Source organism: Nematolebias whitei, chromosome 13 (assembly GCF_014905685.2).
Source record: "Nematolebias whitei isolate Nwh7 chromosome 13, NemWhi1, whole genome shotgun sequence".
NCBI classification, from domain to species: Eukaryota; Metazoa; Chordata; class Actinopteri; order Cyprinodontiformes; family Rivulidae; genus Nematolebias; species Nematolebias whitei.
This window is the reverse complement of record NC_056510.1, coordinates 10,487,254-10,506,425: the sequence shown is the minus strand read 5'-3', so window position 1 is coordinate 10,506,425 and position 19,172 is coordinate 10,487,254. Positions and strand designations below refer to the sequence as shown.

The 19,172-nt window shown below is 38.9% G+C and overlaps 4 protein-coding genes across 6 annotated transcripts in view; 3 read left to right on the top strand and 1 right to left on the bottom strand.

Moving 5' to 3' along the window:
• The first annotated feature begins 1,311 nt into the window (after positions 1-1,311).
• On the top strand, positions 1,312-3,327 carry cxcr2 (chemokine (C-X-C motif) receptor 2). The gene is made up of 2 exons (XM_037686313.1): positions 1,312-1,392; positions 2,165-3,327. The coding sequence occupies exons 1-2, from the start codon at positions 1,312-1,314 to the stop codon at positions 3,230-3,232; spliced, it is 1,149 nt and encodes a 382-aa protein (XP_037542241.1). The 3' UTR covers positions 3,233-3,327.
• A 3,338-nt stretch (positions 3,328-6,665) lies between these two features.
• On the top strand, positions 6,666-8,874 carry faima (Fas apoptotic inhibitory molecule a). 3 transcript variants are annotated; one of them, XM_037686311.1, is made up of 4 exons: positions 6,666-6,718; positions 7,315-7,746; positions 8,443-8,492; positions 8,640-8,874. In XM_037686311.1, the coding sequence occupies exons 2-4, from the start codon at positions 7,332-7,334 to the stop codon at positions 8,787-8,789; spliced, it is 615 nt and encodes a 204-aa protein (XP_037542239.1). In that variant the 5' UTR covers positions 6,666-6,718; positions 7,315-7,331; the 3' UTR covers positions 8,790-8,874. The 3 variants fall into 3 exon arrangements, with proteins under 3 accessions (XP_037542239.1, XP_037542240.1, XP_037542238.1); XM_037686312.1 differs by lacking the exon at positions 6,666-6,718 and having other exon boundaries at positions 7,247-7,445; positions 7,518-7,746; XM_037686310.1 differs by lacking the exon at positions 6,666-6,718 and having other exon boundaries at positions 7,247-7,746.
• Positions 8,875-10,868: 1,994 nt separating this feature from the next.
• On the bottom strand, positions 10,869-16,015 carry parp9 (poly(ADP-ribose) polymerase family member 9). The gene is made up of 7 exons (XM_037686106.1): positions 15,122-16,015; positions 14,814-15,041; positions 14,515-14,730; positions 13,709-13,829; positions 12,954-13,420; positions 12,651-12,810; positions 10,869-11,152 (listed from the first exon to the last, which is right to left on the bottom strand). Exons 1-7 carry the CDS (start codon positions 16,013-16,015, stop codon positions 10,869-10,871), a joined length of 2,370 nt encoding a protein of 789 aa, XP_037542034.1.
• Positions 16,016-17,928: 1,913 nt separating this feature from the next.
• parp14rs1 (poly(ADP-ribose) polymerase family member 14-related sequence 1) overlaps positions 17,929-19,172 on the top strand; it is an 18,151-nt gene continuing 16,907 nt past the window's right edge. Inside the window, exons 1-2 of the mRNA XM_037686309.1 lie at positions 17,929-18,148; positions 18,230-18,367. Coding sequence (XP_037542237.1) covers positions 17,980-18,148; positions 18,230-18,367 — 307 coding nt within the window. The 5' untranslated portion in view covers positions 17,929-17,979. The remainder of the gene's footprint in view (positions 18,149-18,229; positions 18,368-19,172) is intronic.

Sequence of the window (19,172 nt, the reverse complement as noted above, 5' to 3'; positions counted from 1 at the left end):
GCAGTTTTCACAGTTCTGAACTGTAGGTCCACGCTTAATCTAAACAACCGTTTGACAGTTTATACATCAAATCATAGGGCATTTTGTTTGCTGAGATTATAGCAAAATAAGTCCTGAATTACTATTGGGCTTTCAAGAAGAAAGCGATGAATGCTGTGCAATGGCATCCTTCCAGAGGCGGTTCTAGTGGGGGACATGGAGAGGCAGCTGCCACTGGATAAACATATTTTGCTACACTATTTGTAGGCTAGTTAATATATTTTTGTACCTGTCTAGAAGTTCAAAATGGTTTCCCCTGCCAAGAAACATGGAAATGTTACCAGCAGACTGTTTCAAGACCTCCCAGTCGTCGATTGGTTGAGTCTTTATTGAGTCTGTAGGGCAGTTGCTGACAAATCGTCCACATTTAAGTCTTGTTTTGTGTCATTTGTGTATTTTTTTATCCATTGACAAATAACGTGAATGCATGAATTTAAGTAAAAAAGAAATTTTTTTAATCTTCTACCTTTACCACCAATACAAAGATTCGCCACTAATCCCTTCAGCTTTTCTTCAGAAATGGTCTAGTTCTTTTGTTTGAGTGTGAAAACCTCGTGATGGGCTGTTCTGTTCCAATGGAGTTTAACGGAGAGAATAATTGACAAAAATGGGAAGGGTATTATTTACCGGTATATAGCTTGAAAACGCTTGCTGTGGTTTTTAGTAACAAAAAGGACAATCATAAACAAAGAACAGGTTAAAATCAGAAAAAATATATATGTTTTTATATTTTTATACCATGGAGTAAATAGAAAGTGGTAAAAACACTTACCGGTAATCTGATCTTTATTTCCATGACGCCCTCAAATGAAATGAAATGAGTAAAACAGGAAAAAACAAATGAAAACCTCTTCCAAAGTAGAAGATGAAGAGATATTAGAGGTCATGGTGAAATATGTTAAATACATACGTGACCGTGCAGTTTTTGCCACATCATGTTGGAGCAATTGCATTTAAACTTTACTGTATGCCAACATTCATTTGATTAATTTTACGGCTAACAAAGCAAAAATCGCAGAAAACTTGTCAACATCTCACCACATTCACCATCTACCTGTTCAGTCAGGACATTGAGAGAAAACACAACCTGTCATTTCCCCCCACTTCTGTTTGAGATAATATCTGTGGTTTTGCTGCTCACTTGACTGTTTGCTTACAGCGTGAGCCATATTGTCTGCAGACATCCAGCAGAACTTCAGGCAAGCTTGAAACAAAGACCTTTTGAAAACTACATGTTTGTTTTTGTACAGCCTGTAGACATCAATAGGAGCAATGAAGCAACAACTTTTTATCAGTTTCTTGAACTTTTTGAATATTTTGGTGCTGACGAATCAAAAAGGGGAAGAGCAAACGGTATGCATTTCTTTAAATTCTTTCTATTCAAAAATGTATAAAGTACGCAAATGACTCAAAGAGACATGCATGGCTAAAAAATTGTCTTTTTGCACATTTAGACCATAAATGTAATTATAATTATAGTAAAACTGCAAATTATAAGCCATTTAAAAATTTGGGGTTTCGAATGTTCAAAAAGCAGTCACGAAATTAGAGATTATTGCAGAACTCGTGTGTTTTCAGTGTCATGAGCTGTATTGTCTGGTGTAAATGAACAGCGCCATGCTTATGCAACATTTCTTTTGTCTGATGTGAGTTAGTAGGAGTTAAACAGTTAAGCTACAACTAGGCTAACTAATCAGTGACCGCCAAATGTGCAACAACAGTGTTTTTTTTCTTGGATTGTAATTAATAAGGTATAAAATCAAAGTGTGCATACTTTAATTAGACATAACTGCTGCCAATACCTTAAGAAACAATGCACATTCCTTGCGGGTAACGACTTTTAAACCCTTTTGATGATAACAGCACCTGATTTAAGATTACAAAGAAATTGGGGGCAATTTATAGAGCCCAGTATGTATCAGGTTGTATTATATGTTGCTACCAGGTAAGCACAAGTACATGCCTGTTACTTATCTAGTATCAACACCTAACACAGCCTGGTATGTACCAGGTTGTATATTGTTACTAAAAACTTAAGTCTACGTTTGTAAATTCACTGAAACCTCAGGTAGCTCACTTCTTCTCACTGCTGCTAACCAACTGCTATGATTTTGTTTTTATTTAGACTCTGTCCACAAATGAAGATGGGGGGGTTAGTAATACGAACAACACAGATGTTTCCTATGACGATTATGGCTTTGCTCCCTGCCAACTTTCTGTGCCCGGGTTGAATTCCCTCTGCCTGATGGTCGTCTACATCATCGTGTTTGTGTTCAGCATCGTGGGCAACAGTGTGGTCATGTTTGTGGTCTGCACTATGAAGAAAAACAGAACCAGCACAGATATCTACCTGATGCACTTGGCCATGGCAGACTTCCTCTTCTGTCTCACCCTCCCTTTCTACGCTGCAGACAGTCATTTCGGTTGGATCTTCGGCAACTTCTTGTGCAAGCTCCTGTCTGGCTTTCAGGAGGTGTCTGTGTATAGCGGCGTCTTCCTGCTGGCGTGCATCAGTGTGGACCGGTATTTTGCCATTGTCAGAGCCACACGCAGGCTGTTCTCCCATCACATGCTGGTCAAAGTGATTTGCGGTGTGGTGTGGCTTGTGGCTGGGGTTCTGTCTCTACCTGTGGCAATTAAGAAGGAAAAAATCTACGCTGATGATCTGGGCATTGACATTTGCTACGAGAACATAACTGGTGAGAGCAGCGAGCGGTGGCGGATCAGCATACGTGTTCTGCGACACACCGTGGGCTTCTTCCTGCCTCTGGTGGTGATGGCAGTCTGCTACAGCTGGACGGTGGTGACACTGTTCCACACCCGCAATCATCGAAAGTACAAGGTCATGCGGGTGATCCTAACAGTGGTGCTGGCTTTCTTCATCTGCTGGCTGCCTCACAACGTTTCCGTGCTAATCGACACGCTCATGAGAGGCGGGTCACTGCCGGAGGGCTCGTGTGAAACCCGCTACAGCGTAGAGATGATGCTGGAGGTGACCCAAGTCCTGGCCTTCATGCACTGTGGCGTGAATCCAGTGCTGTACGCCTTCATCGGGGAGAAGTTTCGGAACCAACTGCTCTTGGCTCTTTACAAACATGGCCTCATTAGCAAGAGAGTCTGGGTGTCTTGCAGGAAGGGTTCTCTCAACAGTACGGCCAGCGTCAAATCTAGAAACACTTCTGTTTCCATGTAGATGACACCTGATGGCTGCTACTTCTCAGATGCTCATGTTCATTTGACCCTTTAGTTAATCAAATGTCATTTATAATCTCTCCGCCAATAAAGACCATGCCAAGATGATGAGGTAATGTGAAGAAAATCTGACGGGAACTAATCCAGGTAGTAAAAAACATGAACACAACACAGAGCGGGATAAATCTTTTCAGCTCATTGAAGCATTGCTTCCTTTGTCATAAAAAGTTATTTAGGCAAAAGCAGTTGTCTGGTGTATAGCAGAACACAAACATGGAGTAGAAATGGAATTATCAACAGCGTTCAGAAAGATTATAGATCTCCGTTAAAGGCATAGGCTACAAGACTTTCCTATCAGTCTCATATTACTGTGATTACAGTATCCAGTATAATTAAAATGTATAAAACTTGTAAAATTCATGGGACTGTAGCTAACCCTCCAAGACATGGTGGACGCAAGAGGAAATGCAACCCCATGTTAAACAGATGGATAGTGTGGTTGGTAGAAAAGATCAGAGGAAACCATTGACGCTGAACTCCAAGGTCATGGTTTCTGATCACTCCAGTCCTTACACTTTGAATCATATTGAGCTCAGTGGAAGAAGAACCAAAATACTGTAGCTCCGTTACTGGCACAAAAAGCCAGACAGAAATTCACCCAAATACATGTTGGACAAGCCCCCAAATTTCTAGCAGTTTCTAAGACTGATTGGGGGGTGGATCTTTTCAGCTCCATTCACATCAGTTGAGTTTTATTATTAATGTGGAAGGGTACTAACAAAGTTGTCCACATCTGTACGGTACATGTCCAGAGGTTTTTCAGTTCCACGATCCACTAATTTTTATGACAATAACAAGTAAGGATGTGCAGAAAAGGAGCTTATACAAAATATAAAGATGGTTGTTGCAGTAGAGGAGTGCAGAAGATTTTACAAAGCATGGTCTTTATTCCTGAATCTTAGTTTAAAATATTTAAAAAAAAGGACAAATGGCAAATAAAGAAATACACAAAAAGTTCAGCATAATAAAACAGCAAACAGAAGGAAATAAATAACTAAAATTAAAGTTAACACTGTTTCTTTGTGGTTTTACCGTCTTGAGTCATTGTTTTGTTTTAACTCACTTATAACATTTGAACTCATCACGGCAGTTGATACAAAGCTTGAGATGATGTCTAAATGTCGGGTGTAGCGTTCTTTTACATTTTAAGTTCTCTGTGTTTGTTAAAAAAAAAAATAATTGTTTTAATCCAAGACATGATCGCTTTCAACAGTTTTTTTTTTTTTTTGGTGCAAAACATAAAAAATGTGATGCTTTTTGCAAAGCTTGTATCGTGAAAAAATAAATGAATAAAAGGGTTTTGATGCTGAGATGCTAAACTTCCATTTGAACAAAATTATTTATTTTTCCCATAAATGTATTTCTCTTAAAAAATGGTTGTGGTGAACTCTTGTTTCGGTTTTCAACATGACTTATCTTGAACCAGTGACTTGCATCATTTCTCAATAAATTGCAATTATTAGTGCCTTTATATCAAAATTATGTAGGGTCTGTTTTATTTATTCATTATTATTATTTACCAGCAACTTCTATTTTTGCATGAACTTTAAAATATGAACTTGCCATATTATTGTGAGTAGCTGTGTATAAAGATTTAATTAGTAAACATAAGAGATGAAGTGAGAAGAGACTAAATGTGAGTTTTAAAAAAAATGCAGAATCTGTAGTTGCATAACAAAAGAAACCATAAATTAACTTTTTTCCTTTTTGGCAATAAATTCACTTATTACCGGTATTTTGTTATTTATATGGAATTTGTATGGAAATGTAACAGCTAAGACAAGATGTGAATTAATATTTATTAATTCAGTTTTGAATAACATGCAGCTTCAACTCTAATGCAAAGACAAAGGTAAATGCTGAACTACTTTTAATACTTATGTGCAAAACATGTTTTATTTTAGCTCAATAAAATTTAAATCCTCAATACTTTTTTCTCTCTAAAAAGCAGAACAAATACGGTATTTCCAACGTTTCATAAAATGCTGTTTCATCCTCAGCGTTCTTATCAAGTTCCTGGTGTTGTTTTGTGACAGTTTTTTGGAGGGGGTTGGGGGTCGTAACCTTTACAGAGGGTTAAACCCATGCATGCTTTAATTTGAGACACAGTGACCCTGCAGACAGAAGAAGAGTGATCAGAAAATTTAAAAGTTATTTTGCTAAAAGAAGCATTAATCCTAAGTGATTCAGAAGGAATTTAATAAATGATGTCAAAGTATATCAGGTGTAACTATCTCTTGACTGGCTGTTTTCAAATGCATTCTGGGTAAATGGCATCAAGTGGACAAAGGTCATGGAGCGGTCTTCAGAAGATTACCAAATCGACATGAAAAAGTCCTAAAAGCCTGTCCGTTATATAAAAAAGAAGTAAATAGAGGAAGTACAAAATTTAACATTTTTCCACCCTTAATAGTTCATCCATCCATCATCTTTACCCGCTTCTATAACAGGCTGATTTAACCATCGGTCACTCGGCCAAAAGGATGTGACCTCCACAAAGCTCAAACCAGTTTGTACGATTGTGATATGATATAGCGACACGATGGTTAATGGTTAGCACTGTTGCCTCATAGCAAGACGGTCCTGGGCTCAATCACCGGGTTGGACCTGGGGTCTTTCTGTGTGGAGTTTACATGTTCTCCTCGTGTTCGAGTGGGTTTTATTCAGGCAATCCGGTTTTCTACCACAGTTAAAGCATGCATGTTAGACTGCTTTCAGCCCAGGCCTCCATTAAAAAGGACATATGTTAACTCAGTGGGATTTGTACGGAAGCTTCCGTAGATTTGCCTGGTTAATAAATAAATAAAAATATTCTTATTATATCCTGATGCATGCTCAATATTCTTGAGGTATTGGGGTATTCTTATTATAATAGAAAATACACTTTTTGCCGGAAGATAGCACCATTTCCTCCAGATTATTCGCTCTGCAAGGTGTTGCAGGTGATAAACCTCAAACAGTTTTAAAGGAGATAACTGATGCCCCATTCCACTAAGCTCTTAGTAAAATATCTGTGGCGAGCTTTGGTTTGGTTTTAACAAGAAATGCAAGAGTTCTGATTTACACACGTGTTTTAAAGGATGGAATGAACTCTGTTGTAATTGTGAATAAAATAACTAAATAATAGTGTCCATTGCAGTTTAAAGCATTAACGGAGTTACTTTTAACTGCTTGGCCATTTCAAGCAGCGTTTTGATTCCTAATATTTTGAACAATAGGTCAAAAAAGCTTTGTTGTTTTTTTTCTCCAGCTGTTAGTAGAGCGGAGGGCGGAGACGAGCATGCGCACTGGCCTATTGACTGTTACCATAGTAACAGCGTAATTATAGTTCGTCGGCGGAAGCTACCTGAAAGCAAAAACAGCGTTAAAGTGGCCGCAGGAACGTTTTTAAACACGGAACTTGACGGATTTTTTCATGAACACTCAGGTAATACCCTTGTGAAAATATAGATAATATTCTTTATTTGTTCTAGGAGATTTTTACCCTTCGCCGGACTGAACGTTAGCAGAGGTTCTCAAAACATTTTTTTACGCATAATATACGGCACTTTTTCCGCTTTATTTCAAAATAAAACCCGTGTTTCTTAATTCGTAACAATTTTTGTATATTTTTTTATACTTGTTTTTAATATGATTTCGTATTTCAAAATTATTTTAGCATCGAAATAATTAGAAAACTTTAATGATAAAACTAGACTTCAGAAGCCTAAGGAACAGTTTTAACTAAGCTTTAATTTTGAAAGATCCATTCGACCCCCGGAAGTCAGCGTATGAAACGTCAGTAACTTACCATGTTATCATTAGCAGCGTTTCCATCACGAGTTTACTTTATATTGAGGCTTTATCATCATGTCGCCTTATCGGTAATGTGTATAGATGGTATTACGTCAAAACCTTTACAGAAAAGTATTCATGAATAGATAGTTACATCAAGCTAACTGTTATTTGGCTCCATGTTAGCAGCCGTCTGAAGAGTAGTGTTTACCTATGAACACTTGGCACTGACTGCTCCAAAATCTGCAGGATTTGATCAATTAAGGATGTCGAATGATCTGGCTGCTGTGTGGGAGGTGGCACTGAGTGATGGAGTCCACAGAATAGAGTTTGAACATGGGACAACCACTGGCAAAAGGGTCATCTACGTTGATGGAAAGGTAATCACAACCAGGCTTAAAGAGATTAAAATGACTCCTTCCTCTAATCCTGAGGCATGTTCTGATTTCCAGGAGGTGTTGAGGCGAGACTGGATGTTCAAGCTTGTTGGGAAGGAGACATTTAACGTGGGCCAGGCAGACACCAAAGCAACAATAAATATAGATGCAGTCAGTGGTTTTGCCTACGAGTACACCTTGGAGGTGAACGGGAAGAGCCTGAAGCAGTACATGGAGAACAGGTCAAAGGTCACCAGCACCTGGCTGCTCAATTTGGATGGCACTGACTGCAGAATTGTCCTGGGCAAGTCTGTCTATGCACCCCTATTTGTTTTAAATCAACAAAAGTTAAAGGGCTGAACAAATCATTTGTCCATTTGTGTTTTTAAAGAGTAATTATTGATATGACATGTAGCGCTGCGATTCATACTCTTCAGACCTCATAATGTTGCTGTGGCTGAAGCTAAGCTCTAAGCCTTCCTTTGCGAACAGGACAAGTTAATCCCTATTATAACTGCTCTGCTGGTACGCTGCTTAAAGCAATCACGATATAAAATAGCTACAGTATCCGGTGTAATAATACATACAAATCTTAATTTTGCTTTGAATTGGAAGAAATAAAAATGGTCTATTCATGGCAATATAGTCACAGATAAAACTATTTTGTGGTTTTAGGGGTGTGAACAGTTTTGTTAAAAGTAATACAGGCACATCTAGTCCAACTACCAACCAAAGTGCTTTTTTCTAAAGTCCTTAAAAATATATTTTCTTTGTGCTTTGGTCCACTTTTACATACATTACACACTTTATTTTTTTGCTGCAGGATAGAAAACGTAATATGTTTAATTAAATAACTGAAAAACTTAAATATTTTTGTGTTACTGGCTGACTTAGATTTTTACTATTTATTTTTTTTAGGAATATATATATATATATATATATAAACATTTTTGTGCCCTTCTGTATTTGTTTGATAAATTCATCTCGTCATGTCTTTCAGAAAAAGACACGATGGATATTTGGTGTAATGGAGAAAAGATTGAGACCGCTGTAAGTAAACTAACCTCCCAACATGCAAAGAAATCAAAAGCTGCAGTTTCTAAACCAAATTACTAAAACACAAAAACTAAAAGAAGCAGAAATCGCTTAATAGAACATTTCATTTTATATTTCTACTTTTTCTATTTCTGTCTGCAGGGAGAATTCGTGGACGATGGCACGGAGACACATTTCACACTGGGAGACCACAACTGCTGCGTGAAAGCTGTGAGCAGCGGGAAGAGACGAGACGGGATCATTCACACTCTGCTCGTGGACGGCACAGAGGTAGCTGAATGCACTGAGTGACTGTCAGCGAGAGGGAGCAAGCAGCAGAGATTTCATTTAAAATCGCCAGTTAGACCAACGGAGAAACACGTTCTCATGGGTCCAAAGCGCAGGATAAATTAGCCATACGTGCGGTGTTGTATTGAATAAAGCGACACCAGTAGAAAAAAGACAGATCCTGCAGTCTGTGCAGTTGTAGACGAGATGGTGCAGCTATAAATGTTAAAAAGGTTTACTGTCTTAAAGACGTTACACTGTAAAATGTTTGGTCTGTTTATAGTATTTTAGAATTCCTCATTCTTAATGTGAACTTTACCTCAACTAGAGTTTGTCTTCATGATAAAAAAACAACCTTTAGAAAACACGTTCCAGTGAACCAAGACTCTCGCTGCTTTTCATCCTCCGCTGTTTAAATGTGGATGTTAAAACATCTGCACACACAGCTGCTTGAATGTTACATCAAGGCAGTGTGCTGTTCGTTGTCTTGTTTAAATCTGTTAACGTTCAAGGAAATTAGCTGCTGTAGGAAAATAAAGTGCTATTTATTGGCCGTTTTAGAGACAATCATGCAGATGTGTCAGTGGTATTGATCAATCACGTGCACATCTGCTTCACATCACTTTTATTATATTCATCAAACAAAATGTGGAGACTTCCTATTGTCTTTAGAGGTGTATTGAATATAAAGACCTCACTTTTGTTATTTAGAATTTAACCTGAACATTTTACGTGAATCGGAGCTGAAACTTTTTCATTTCTATCAGAAACTTTAAACTCTGTTAAACTTCTGATAAAATGGTATAACCATTTTTACGGTTTCAACATGTAACTCTTGGTTCATTGAGTTGTCCCGATGACGATAGAACTGAAGCCTCCAGTAAAGTTTTACAGCTGAAAGCCTCTGAGGTCAGAGATGTTGAACTTTAAAGCGGACTGTGATTTGTAACTGTTGTGTTGAGTTGTTTTATATGTACTGTACAATAGCGTCACACTTGTACATATGATTAAAATGTAAATTAATTTGAATAAATCTGTGAAACAGATACAATTGCCGCCGTTTGTTCAAACATAGTTAAAGATGAAAAACTGACCACACAGCCGCGTTGCTCGTTTGAAATTTAATGAAGTGATTTTATTCATAACTGATTAACATCTGAGCCTTCAAGTACATTTTTGTTTAGACTGCAAGTGCAAAATTAGACTAACAATCCCCAAAATGTACACTTCTATTTGAGCTATCCACTTATATGAACAATCACCGTTAAACAAAAAACAAATAGAAAAAGTTACAGCATTTTACAATCAAATTTGATGTAGTAACTTTAGCCTTTATGAAAACGTGGTGTCATAAATCACACAGACTAAGAATCATGACCCGAGATGACATTCCTGAATCAACATGTATTTAAAGTTGATCTTTTCTTACTTACAGATGATTGTGTTGCTTGTGCTGCTGTGTAGCATTTTGATCCATAGAAAACAAGTGAATAATCTTAACAAATATTAATAAAAAAAAACTTCAGAAACTCCCAACAAAATTCTGTTTATAAAGCTTATAGCAGGCAATTTTTAACAGCAACAAAAAGAAGCCCAACGTTGAACATACAAGCAATAAAACAACGATTTCTAAAACAGAACACACCCATTAAAACGTTATTAGTCCACTTCTACTCCGTAAAATGTTATAATTGTTTAGGCACTTTTCATCAGTGTTAAACTGTAACTATACACATTGATACGAGAGGAGGAATGCAGTTTATTTTTGGATGTTCCCATTTCTAGCACAAGTGCAAACTTTGATCTGACCTAAAACCTAATTTGTGACATGAAAAACCAATGTGCATTAAAAAAATAAAAAAAAATTATGCCAAATTAGAATAAGGAAATACTTGTAAACCCAGACATTTTAAAAAAAAAAGATGCTATTTTAGGACTGAAGTTGTCATTTACCTGAAAGTTGTATTAGACAAATGTTTATTTTATTTTTTTAGATCAGATTGTTTTTCATGTTCCTTCGTGCTGAAACATAAAGTTCTATATTATCTTATGGATCATGCCACCAAATCAAGTTTGTTTTAGAAGACTCAAAGAATTTAAGTGTTACACTAAAGTTGTCTTCTTACAGATAAAAATGTACTTGGGTACAGCCTGATAACCACTAAAAATAACAGAGACATCAGGTCCTCCATCCACACTATCATAGGTATCATTGGGATCCTGTCCAGTGGGAGGAGGCAGGATGAGTCCTGGTTGCCCCAAAACTGATTTTCCTGTCAGCACCTCTGCCTCCACAAAGTACAGGAACTCTTCGTGGTTCTCCTTCCAAAGCTCCAAGGCCTTCTTTACTGTGCCAGCAAAATAGATGCCCTGTCCATACTTTGGATCTGTAACCGGAAGAAGATATGCAAGTATTCAATAATAATATTCATCCACACGACAGTAACATCTCTCCTCCTCCAAAAAAAAAAGATCGATCTAATGTCAATAGGTATTCACATCTGAGAGAACCAAATAACAAATGGAGCTCCACAGGGTTCTAATCTGGGGCACAACTACATGCTCCCACTTAACGTGGAAGTGCCAAACTTTTTTTTTTTTTTAATTATCGGTGATGTGGTTGTGAGACAAAAACGGCATCATTTTGTTCTTGCTCACCTCCAAAGAACTGGTTCTGTACATAAACCTTGGAAGAACTTTGCGCTACGTACTGGTCAGAACTTCATAAATGGGTTCAAGTGGAAATCTGGCATCAGTACACGCTGGCCATGGTTGTTAGAAAATACAGCCATCGTTGCAACTGTTCCAGAAAAATTTACAACAGGTAGTCGAATAAATTCTATAAAGATCGTCAAAGAACTTATAAATGGAGATCGCACCATTTTGTGCACCGAGAAGCATGGATGGATGCACGGGCAGCTCTTCGTGGCTGTGCGCCTCGGCCGGGCAGCGTGCGGACATGTTACTGCGCCGTCTGTCGGAAACGGTGACGTCTTCTTTCGTCTTGACTTCTTCTTCTTCTTCTTAGTTGAAACGTTTTGTCTTGAAAGACTTGTTTTTGCAACATAGTGTTTTCCACGGTTAACGGCAGATACACCAGATTCTCCTCCTCCTGCACCTCAGTCATCAACTAAACATCCATTTTGCAACAGCTACAGTTTCTCTGAGTATAAAATGTCCATGTGAAAAGAACGTCTCACCGCCACATCAGCAAGAACAAATCTCTTGTGTGTCATGAAGTATGTAAGTAAAAAGAATAAAGCAGTCCGGTGGACAACGCAGATTTAAATTTAACCAGAGTTCCTTTACAAGCGTTCATTAAGAGCCCCAAGAACAAATGAAGATGTTGGATAATTTCCTTCAGCAAAAAAAATAAATAAAAACAGAACGGAGGTTGTTTTTGGAGTAAAGGAAGAGCAAAGTTTTGTCTGCACGAAGAACCACAAAGCAAGACCGAGACAGATGCAACGAATCAGGGCGCTGCAGCCGAAATCCTCACGAGGTCCCGAGGTTGAAACGCTGTCGCTGATATAAAGTTTTGTCCAAGAGCCAAAAAAAAGATGTTGGACTTGCTGGTTTGACAGGTTTCCTTTGTCTCTCCAGTTAAAACGAAAGACGAACAAACTCATTTGCATTTCTGTGAACCGTATCTATAAAACAAACAGTCACTTTAAAGGATTAACATTCCCTGCATTCTAAAATCCTGTGCTTTCTTATGTTTACTACATTTTGTATTTTATACATAGCACTTCTACTTCCTGTTCCAACTTTACTGTAAACATAAGTTTTCTTTGCCCTTCTGGTGCTGACGCAGCCGTCGGACTGTGACTCTGCATTCGAAGGCGTTCAAAAGAAGCTACGATCTTAGCGGGAGCGTTCTCGTACCTTCGGGAGGTGCGCACTGCGCGTGGAATCCAACATGGCTGACCATGTCACAGAACTGCGCGGGTATGCGTTGAAACATTCTCTGAGAAGTGGAGCAGCCGAGTTGTTGTTTTTTCATGTCGAACAGAACCTGCAGTGAAGGATTGCTCACTCTGTCCACCTAGAAGATGACATCACAGGTTAATCAGCAGACCTGGATTAGGATTACTGAAGCAAACTGTTCAAAAACAATTTGTACAAATCACGGTTTATCGTTTGATCGAAGCAGTGCATCTACTTTTAAACGGCGTGGTTTTAGTTTACCTCTTCTACCCACAGTCCCTGATGTTTGAAGGCCCGTTTTCGTTCTGTAAACTTTGGGTCGAACAGGTCAACGGGCTGTCTTTCAGAAGACACTTCCACGTCTGACAGTTGCTTCAACAGATGTTTTTCCTCTAGAACGAACTCTTTTTGGACTTTGCAGAGCATTTCCTCCACCTTCAACGCAGCAACAACAGCATCTTCCTTTGATTTACCGCCTAGTGTTAAACAGGCGTGACCTTGGGCGACGAACTCCTCGACGTCCACCCCTTTTTGATGGAAGGGGGACAGCGTCAGGTGGTCTTGCTCGGTGAAGTGCAGGAGGAAGTTGTTGACGATTTGGATCGGGAGACGGGGCTCGTTAAGAAGGACGCTGAGCCACTTGTCAGCCTCACGTGTCGATGCTTCAGACGGGCCACGCAGGCTGATCTGTGGCTTCGACGTTCTGTTCACAGGAGCCTCGACAGCTGCTGGTAAACGAGAGCAGTTTACCGATTGTTTCATCGCAAGGAAATTACAATTGTTCAAAAAAAGAACTTTTATGGGCTCGTGTTACTGCTATTTGTCTTTTTTCATAGGGATCGACGTGTATTTTCTTGTTTCAGCTCCAACTAACTGCTGTGTCTCAATAATGTGTTAAAAAAAGGTTTGAATGCTCAGATAAACTAAGGCAGATACGTTCTCCCACATTTTCTGTATTCTCTCGTGTGTGAGGATTTTACACTTATTTCATGGTTGTTGAAATATTTTGTCGTTACCAGGTGCAGAGTTATGACGAGATGTTTGCTGCCAAGATCCCATTTGACCTCCAGCAGCCTGGAAATCATTAGCAGGTGTGAAGTTGGGGTGCTGGTAAAACGCCATTTGACTTTGAAAAGCCTGGAAATAAAGAAAATTTATGCATTTATTACTAAACATTAAACGATAAACCAATATATGATTTAAAGCATTTATTAATCAGGATAAAATGTCAAATTTATCTGGACCGTGCTGTGAAAAAGTTTGTAACCGCTCTTATTTTGAAAGAGCCAGACTTTCTTTTAATTATTTTAAAGTGATCTTCATCAGAAGGCTTTCTGAGCAGCTTAAGTTTTTAAAGCCTAAAACATATCTACGCCGATAAGCAATATCTGAAAATCACATCTAAATAATGTGTAAAAATACAGATTTTTTTTCCCCCCCATCCAAGTTGTTTGTGCCAGCACACTGATTTAAGTGTTTTTACACCTGAATAATTCATAAATCAAAAGGTAAATGTCCTAAACACAAACTTTTGTAATGATCAGTCACTGGACTGGAAATGAGTGAAAAACCAGCAAAAACCGTGAGAAGCCTGAGGATTGTTTTTTTTTTTAATTTTTACAAAAACGTCTGGCTTTTTGAAAGCTAAGGACAACCCAAGACTTTTGCACAATACTAAAGGTGTTGGGAAATGCTCCACCACACTTAGCGCACATCTATTTTTCCAAATAAGTTCCTGTTATTAATAAAACGTTAAATGTTATAAAAATGGTTTTAACATGAAATTATGACCGAAATGATGAAATCCATTCCAGTAAAACACCTGAAACGTTTCGTGGTCAGACGGAAATATGACGAAGAAAACTTCCAGCTCCTGTGGATACTTTTGAGTAAAATCAGCCACAGCGTTCAACATGATACCAGCTGATTCTGTTTTACTGAAGCCCAGCGCGCCGGTGCCGATAGCAGGGAAGGAAATGGATTTGTGATTCCTCGCTGCTGCTGACCATAAGCATTCCAGCACAGAGTTGAAAAGCACCTGTAATAAATAAATGATGACAAATGAGAAAATAATGTCGTTTTAAAATGAATTATATCAGTGCCTCGTAAAAAAACAAGTACCGAAGGTGCAGCTGGATCGGCCCACTTATCCGTACAAAAAGTGTGAAACACCTCTTTGCATCGTAGCTTGTATGGTTTGGTGCAGATTATACGCTGGTAGCTATCCTTCTTCTTTGCGTTTCTGACTTCATCCTGCATTTTATGCCCTGCTTTGTGCAGTATAGCGGTGGAAATTTGGCCAACGTTCAGGTCTCCGTGTGACGAAGCCGTGTTTACAATGACGTCCGTCTGAAAGAGCACAAAACAAGGACAATAAGAAACGGATCTGACGCTACGTCTAACCGTCTATAGTGAATAACAACTCTTACGTTTTGTTCTTCGATTCTATCTGTCTTCAGAGTCAGAAGAACGCTTCCAAACTGCATTCGGACAGGTGAAGGAGGGTTGGAGGCTGCCCAGGTGTAGCCCGACGCTGCCTGGCTGTACGTCTTGCTCCGGTGAGGGGAGAGTATCTGATGGCACGCCTGCACCATTTCCCTGACCGTAGGCTCATCATTGTTCACAAACAAAACCTCTCTAGGAAGATTTCTTTGAGGGGAATTGTTTTCATAGATGTGTTTCACCGTCGACACAATGGTGTCTGCACAGTCTGGCATGGGGTAGTGGAACAATCCAGAGCTTATTGCAGGAATGGCAACATTTGCCGCCTTATAGGCTTCTGCTGAATCGAAAATGCTATAGATGGCTTTCGCCAACAGTGGTCTTGCTCTTTGTACGTCATTGGGATGAGGATGCATTGGTAGATCTGGACCCACAGCGTGAATTATAAACTTACATTGTAGATTCCCTGCACCGGAGACAACTGCATCTCCTGTGTTCAACAAGCCAGACTTTCTGATAAAGTCATCGCATTCTCGTTGGATCTGCGGACCGCCAGCAGCAGACAGGGCCTGAGCGAGGCCTCCATGGTGCTGGAGACGTTCATTAGCAGCATTCACAACAGCGTCTGCTTGGAAATTAGTAAGATCACCCTTCCACACAGATACCTTAACTCCTCCATGCAGCGTGAATTCACATCTTTTCTCTGGGTTAATGGGTGGTTTTCTCCACGGAGCAGAGCTGGCACCAGTCTCGAAATCCACACCATCGAAGGTGGCCACACATCCAAATTTGATGTTAATGATGTCACTCAGAGCGCCGCCACATTGTTTCACGATGTTAACTGAAGATCCAGAAAGTGGGAAGTCCAGTTTACTCATCATCGTTGCCTTAAAAAAATTTAAAAAAAAACCTGTGGAGAAAATAAATCAAACTTCACGAGTCCAAACTGAGAGTTAAACAAACGCAGCAGAAGGAAGCATTTATTTACAGTTTGCTTCAGAAAAGCTACGTTTTCATCATCTGTTAAAGTGACATCGATCTTTTTGACAATATTTTAAAGCATAGCAGTACATAATAAAATCCATTTTTCATTGTATTTTTTACTTTTGATTTGTTACTAGCTGGTTACTGTGGGAGTTCCTGTTCCATGTCTGTCTTTGGTCACCAGAGGGCGCCATACTACCACACCTGCAAGCAATGTGTCCTGATGAGGCTCCTATACATGACACCTTCCGACGCTGGAGCATTACCCTACCAATGATTCATGCTTTTAGCCTTTTGCAACTCTAGTCTTGTGAAAACTTACCCTTTGCCTTGTGATCTCTCCAGTGTGCCTCCTGGGACCTACCTGATTACTGGACCTTGTAGTGAAACTCTGGAAACCCACATGTGCGCTCTTCAGCGGTTCTCCTCGCCCTCTAACCACACGCACCTTCTGCGTCTACTGGACCATATCATGTTTGTACAGAACTGTTCGTACCAGACGACCTGCCATTCCATCCTCTAGGTTCCTGTTTCTTTCCTCGCATTTACAAATATCAAATATATCAAAATCGGAGCATCAGAAAAGTGTATTTTTAATATGAAGTGCATCAAGAAGGTGATTTAACAACCAATCATCAACTAAAGGTTTCATTTAGGTCCTGTCACTGCTCTTTTTTGCTGAATTTGCCCCCTTGATTAAAATAACCACAACTTTTAAATTGTTTATTTGCTGTAGTTTAGCTTTTTTTTCTGACTGGGCCTGAGTTTTTTTTTATCCTAACTTTTCAGAACTCCCCAGGGTTTTTACCAACACACTGGTGACATTTTACAGACCAAGATCAAGGTGTTTTATGGGTAAAAACAATTTGAGAATCACTGAGCTGGTGCAAAAAACTATCTCGTTCTCTGCCAGGCTATTGATTTTTGTTTCTTTTATAATATATGGGCACAAATTGTATTTGACCAAAAGTTGTTTTATAATAGTTTTTTTTTTTTTTTGCTCTATTGTGAGATGAGGACAGACTCAACCCTGCTTTACTGATAGACTTTAGCACTTTCAAAGCTGCTGAATGGTTCAGAAGTCCTTGTCAAGTGGCTTAACAACAAAAAATCATAAACTGGGCATGTGCAAAGACTGAACTGCGAATAAGTAAAGTCAATCAGTGTCCAAATAAATATTCAGACAAACCTTGAAGACCTAGAACACCTAGCTCAGTGGGTCATTTTCAACACTTAACATAAAAATAATCTCGTTAGTGTTACAGTATTAGTCAGTTTTGGGTACATTTATGCTTCTGGGCTGAGGTGCAGTTGCACAGTGTCGCCACTAGAGGGCGACAGAAACACAGTTACCCACTCACCTACATAAACAAGCCTGGAATAATTGCTTTAAGATAAAACGCAGTACTTGGTTTTCTTGCTGACTTTATTAAAAACAAGTTATAATTTTAATTCCTGCATTCATATAAAAAAAACAATTAGATCAAAAACGAGTTTCACGCGCTCCGAGCGACAACACGTTAAGTATCGCTTTTGATACCCCCACCTTTTCTTAAAGAAACCTTGGCTTTACGTCATTTTGCAGGTAGTAATCAAGCCATGATTTTTTTTAAAAAAAAGCATGATTTATAAGTTTAAAAACTTGCATAAACAAAGCACTCACCTTTCCTTTCGTCTGGAAAGTCCCGAGTGAAAAATCGAAAGTAAAAAAAAAAAAAAAAGCTCTGCTTCAAGTTAATGTTTCTTTAAAACGCTCCTCCCCGAGAGCCCAACACAACGCTAAGCCTCAGCTCACGAAGCTTTCATTTCCTAAGAATCAAAAGTGAAAGTTTGAGCTGCAGAGGAGCGGTGCGCAGCCAACATGGCGGACGCGTTCCCCGTGTTAGTGGAGCTGGAAGAAGCGGACACTCAGAGGTTAAAAAACAAGTTGATAAAGTACTTTCAGAGTAAAAAGTCCCACGGAGGAGACTGTGAGGTGGACTATGAGAGCGGCTGCAGGAGCGCAGTGGTGCGTTTCCACAGGGAGGAGGGTGAGTTTGAATCATAAGAGTTATTATACATCCCCTCTTTGTTTTTTAATTGACTTTTTTAATTGGCTTGTTTTCTGTCAGACCAGAGACGCGTCCTGCAGAAAGAGTCGCACCAGATCTCTTTGGATAATGGGGTGTTGAAAATGACTGTTCGCCCCCCCTCACAGGAGAAAACAACACAGGTAAACAAAAACACATGCATAAAGTCAACAATAAACTGTCTTTTACTTCTTTGAAGATGAACCCGTTTCTTTCTACAACAAAATGTAGATAAAACACCTAAACTTTATTATCCTTTAAAAAAAAAAAAAAAAAAAGAGATCAAAGGTTAAATAAAAGCTTATACTGGAAGTCATGAAGTGTTTTTCTACCTCTTGTTTCCTGTTGTGCGTTTATAGCTGTAACCAGGGGCGTGTGAAGGAAGGGCAGGGCCGCGGGGCCACAGCTACTTTTGGGGCCCTATTAAAAGTTTTAAAATTTGTATAAATTCAGGGGTGCCATTAAGGGGGGCTACTAAGGTGGCCCCTCCCGTTGAGCCCCAAACCTTTGCTTGATGTGCACTTTTCAAATCTCCTAGCTAACTATGAATATAAGAATGTTGTATACATAAAAACAAATGTTGTTTTTGAGCATTGAGGGGTTAAAATATAAATATTTATTTGGAATTAAAAATCACTTTTACTTTAGTCAAATCCTTCTGAATGAGGACATTTGGTGTTTAAGCAAATAAATTGATAAATCTTGATGATTTTGTGGATGAATTGATTAATAAAAACATGGGAACAAATCAACAAAGTCCATGCTCAATAATCCAGGTATACAGTCCAACAATTTTCAGTCAGGTCAGTTTTGTGTTGTGTGTTTCCGTGACTGATGAAGCCTTCTGGATGGAAGGTGAAACGTTTCAGCACGAAAAATGGGAAAAAATTGTTTATTGACACTGGACTGAAAAAAGCAAATAAAGCGATAGTTTGGTGTAATCCAACAATATTCAGTCAGGTCCTCTGGATGGTCTCTTTTTTTT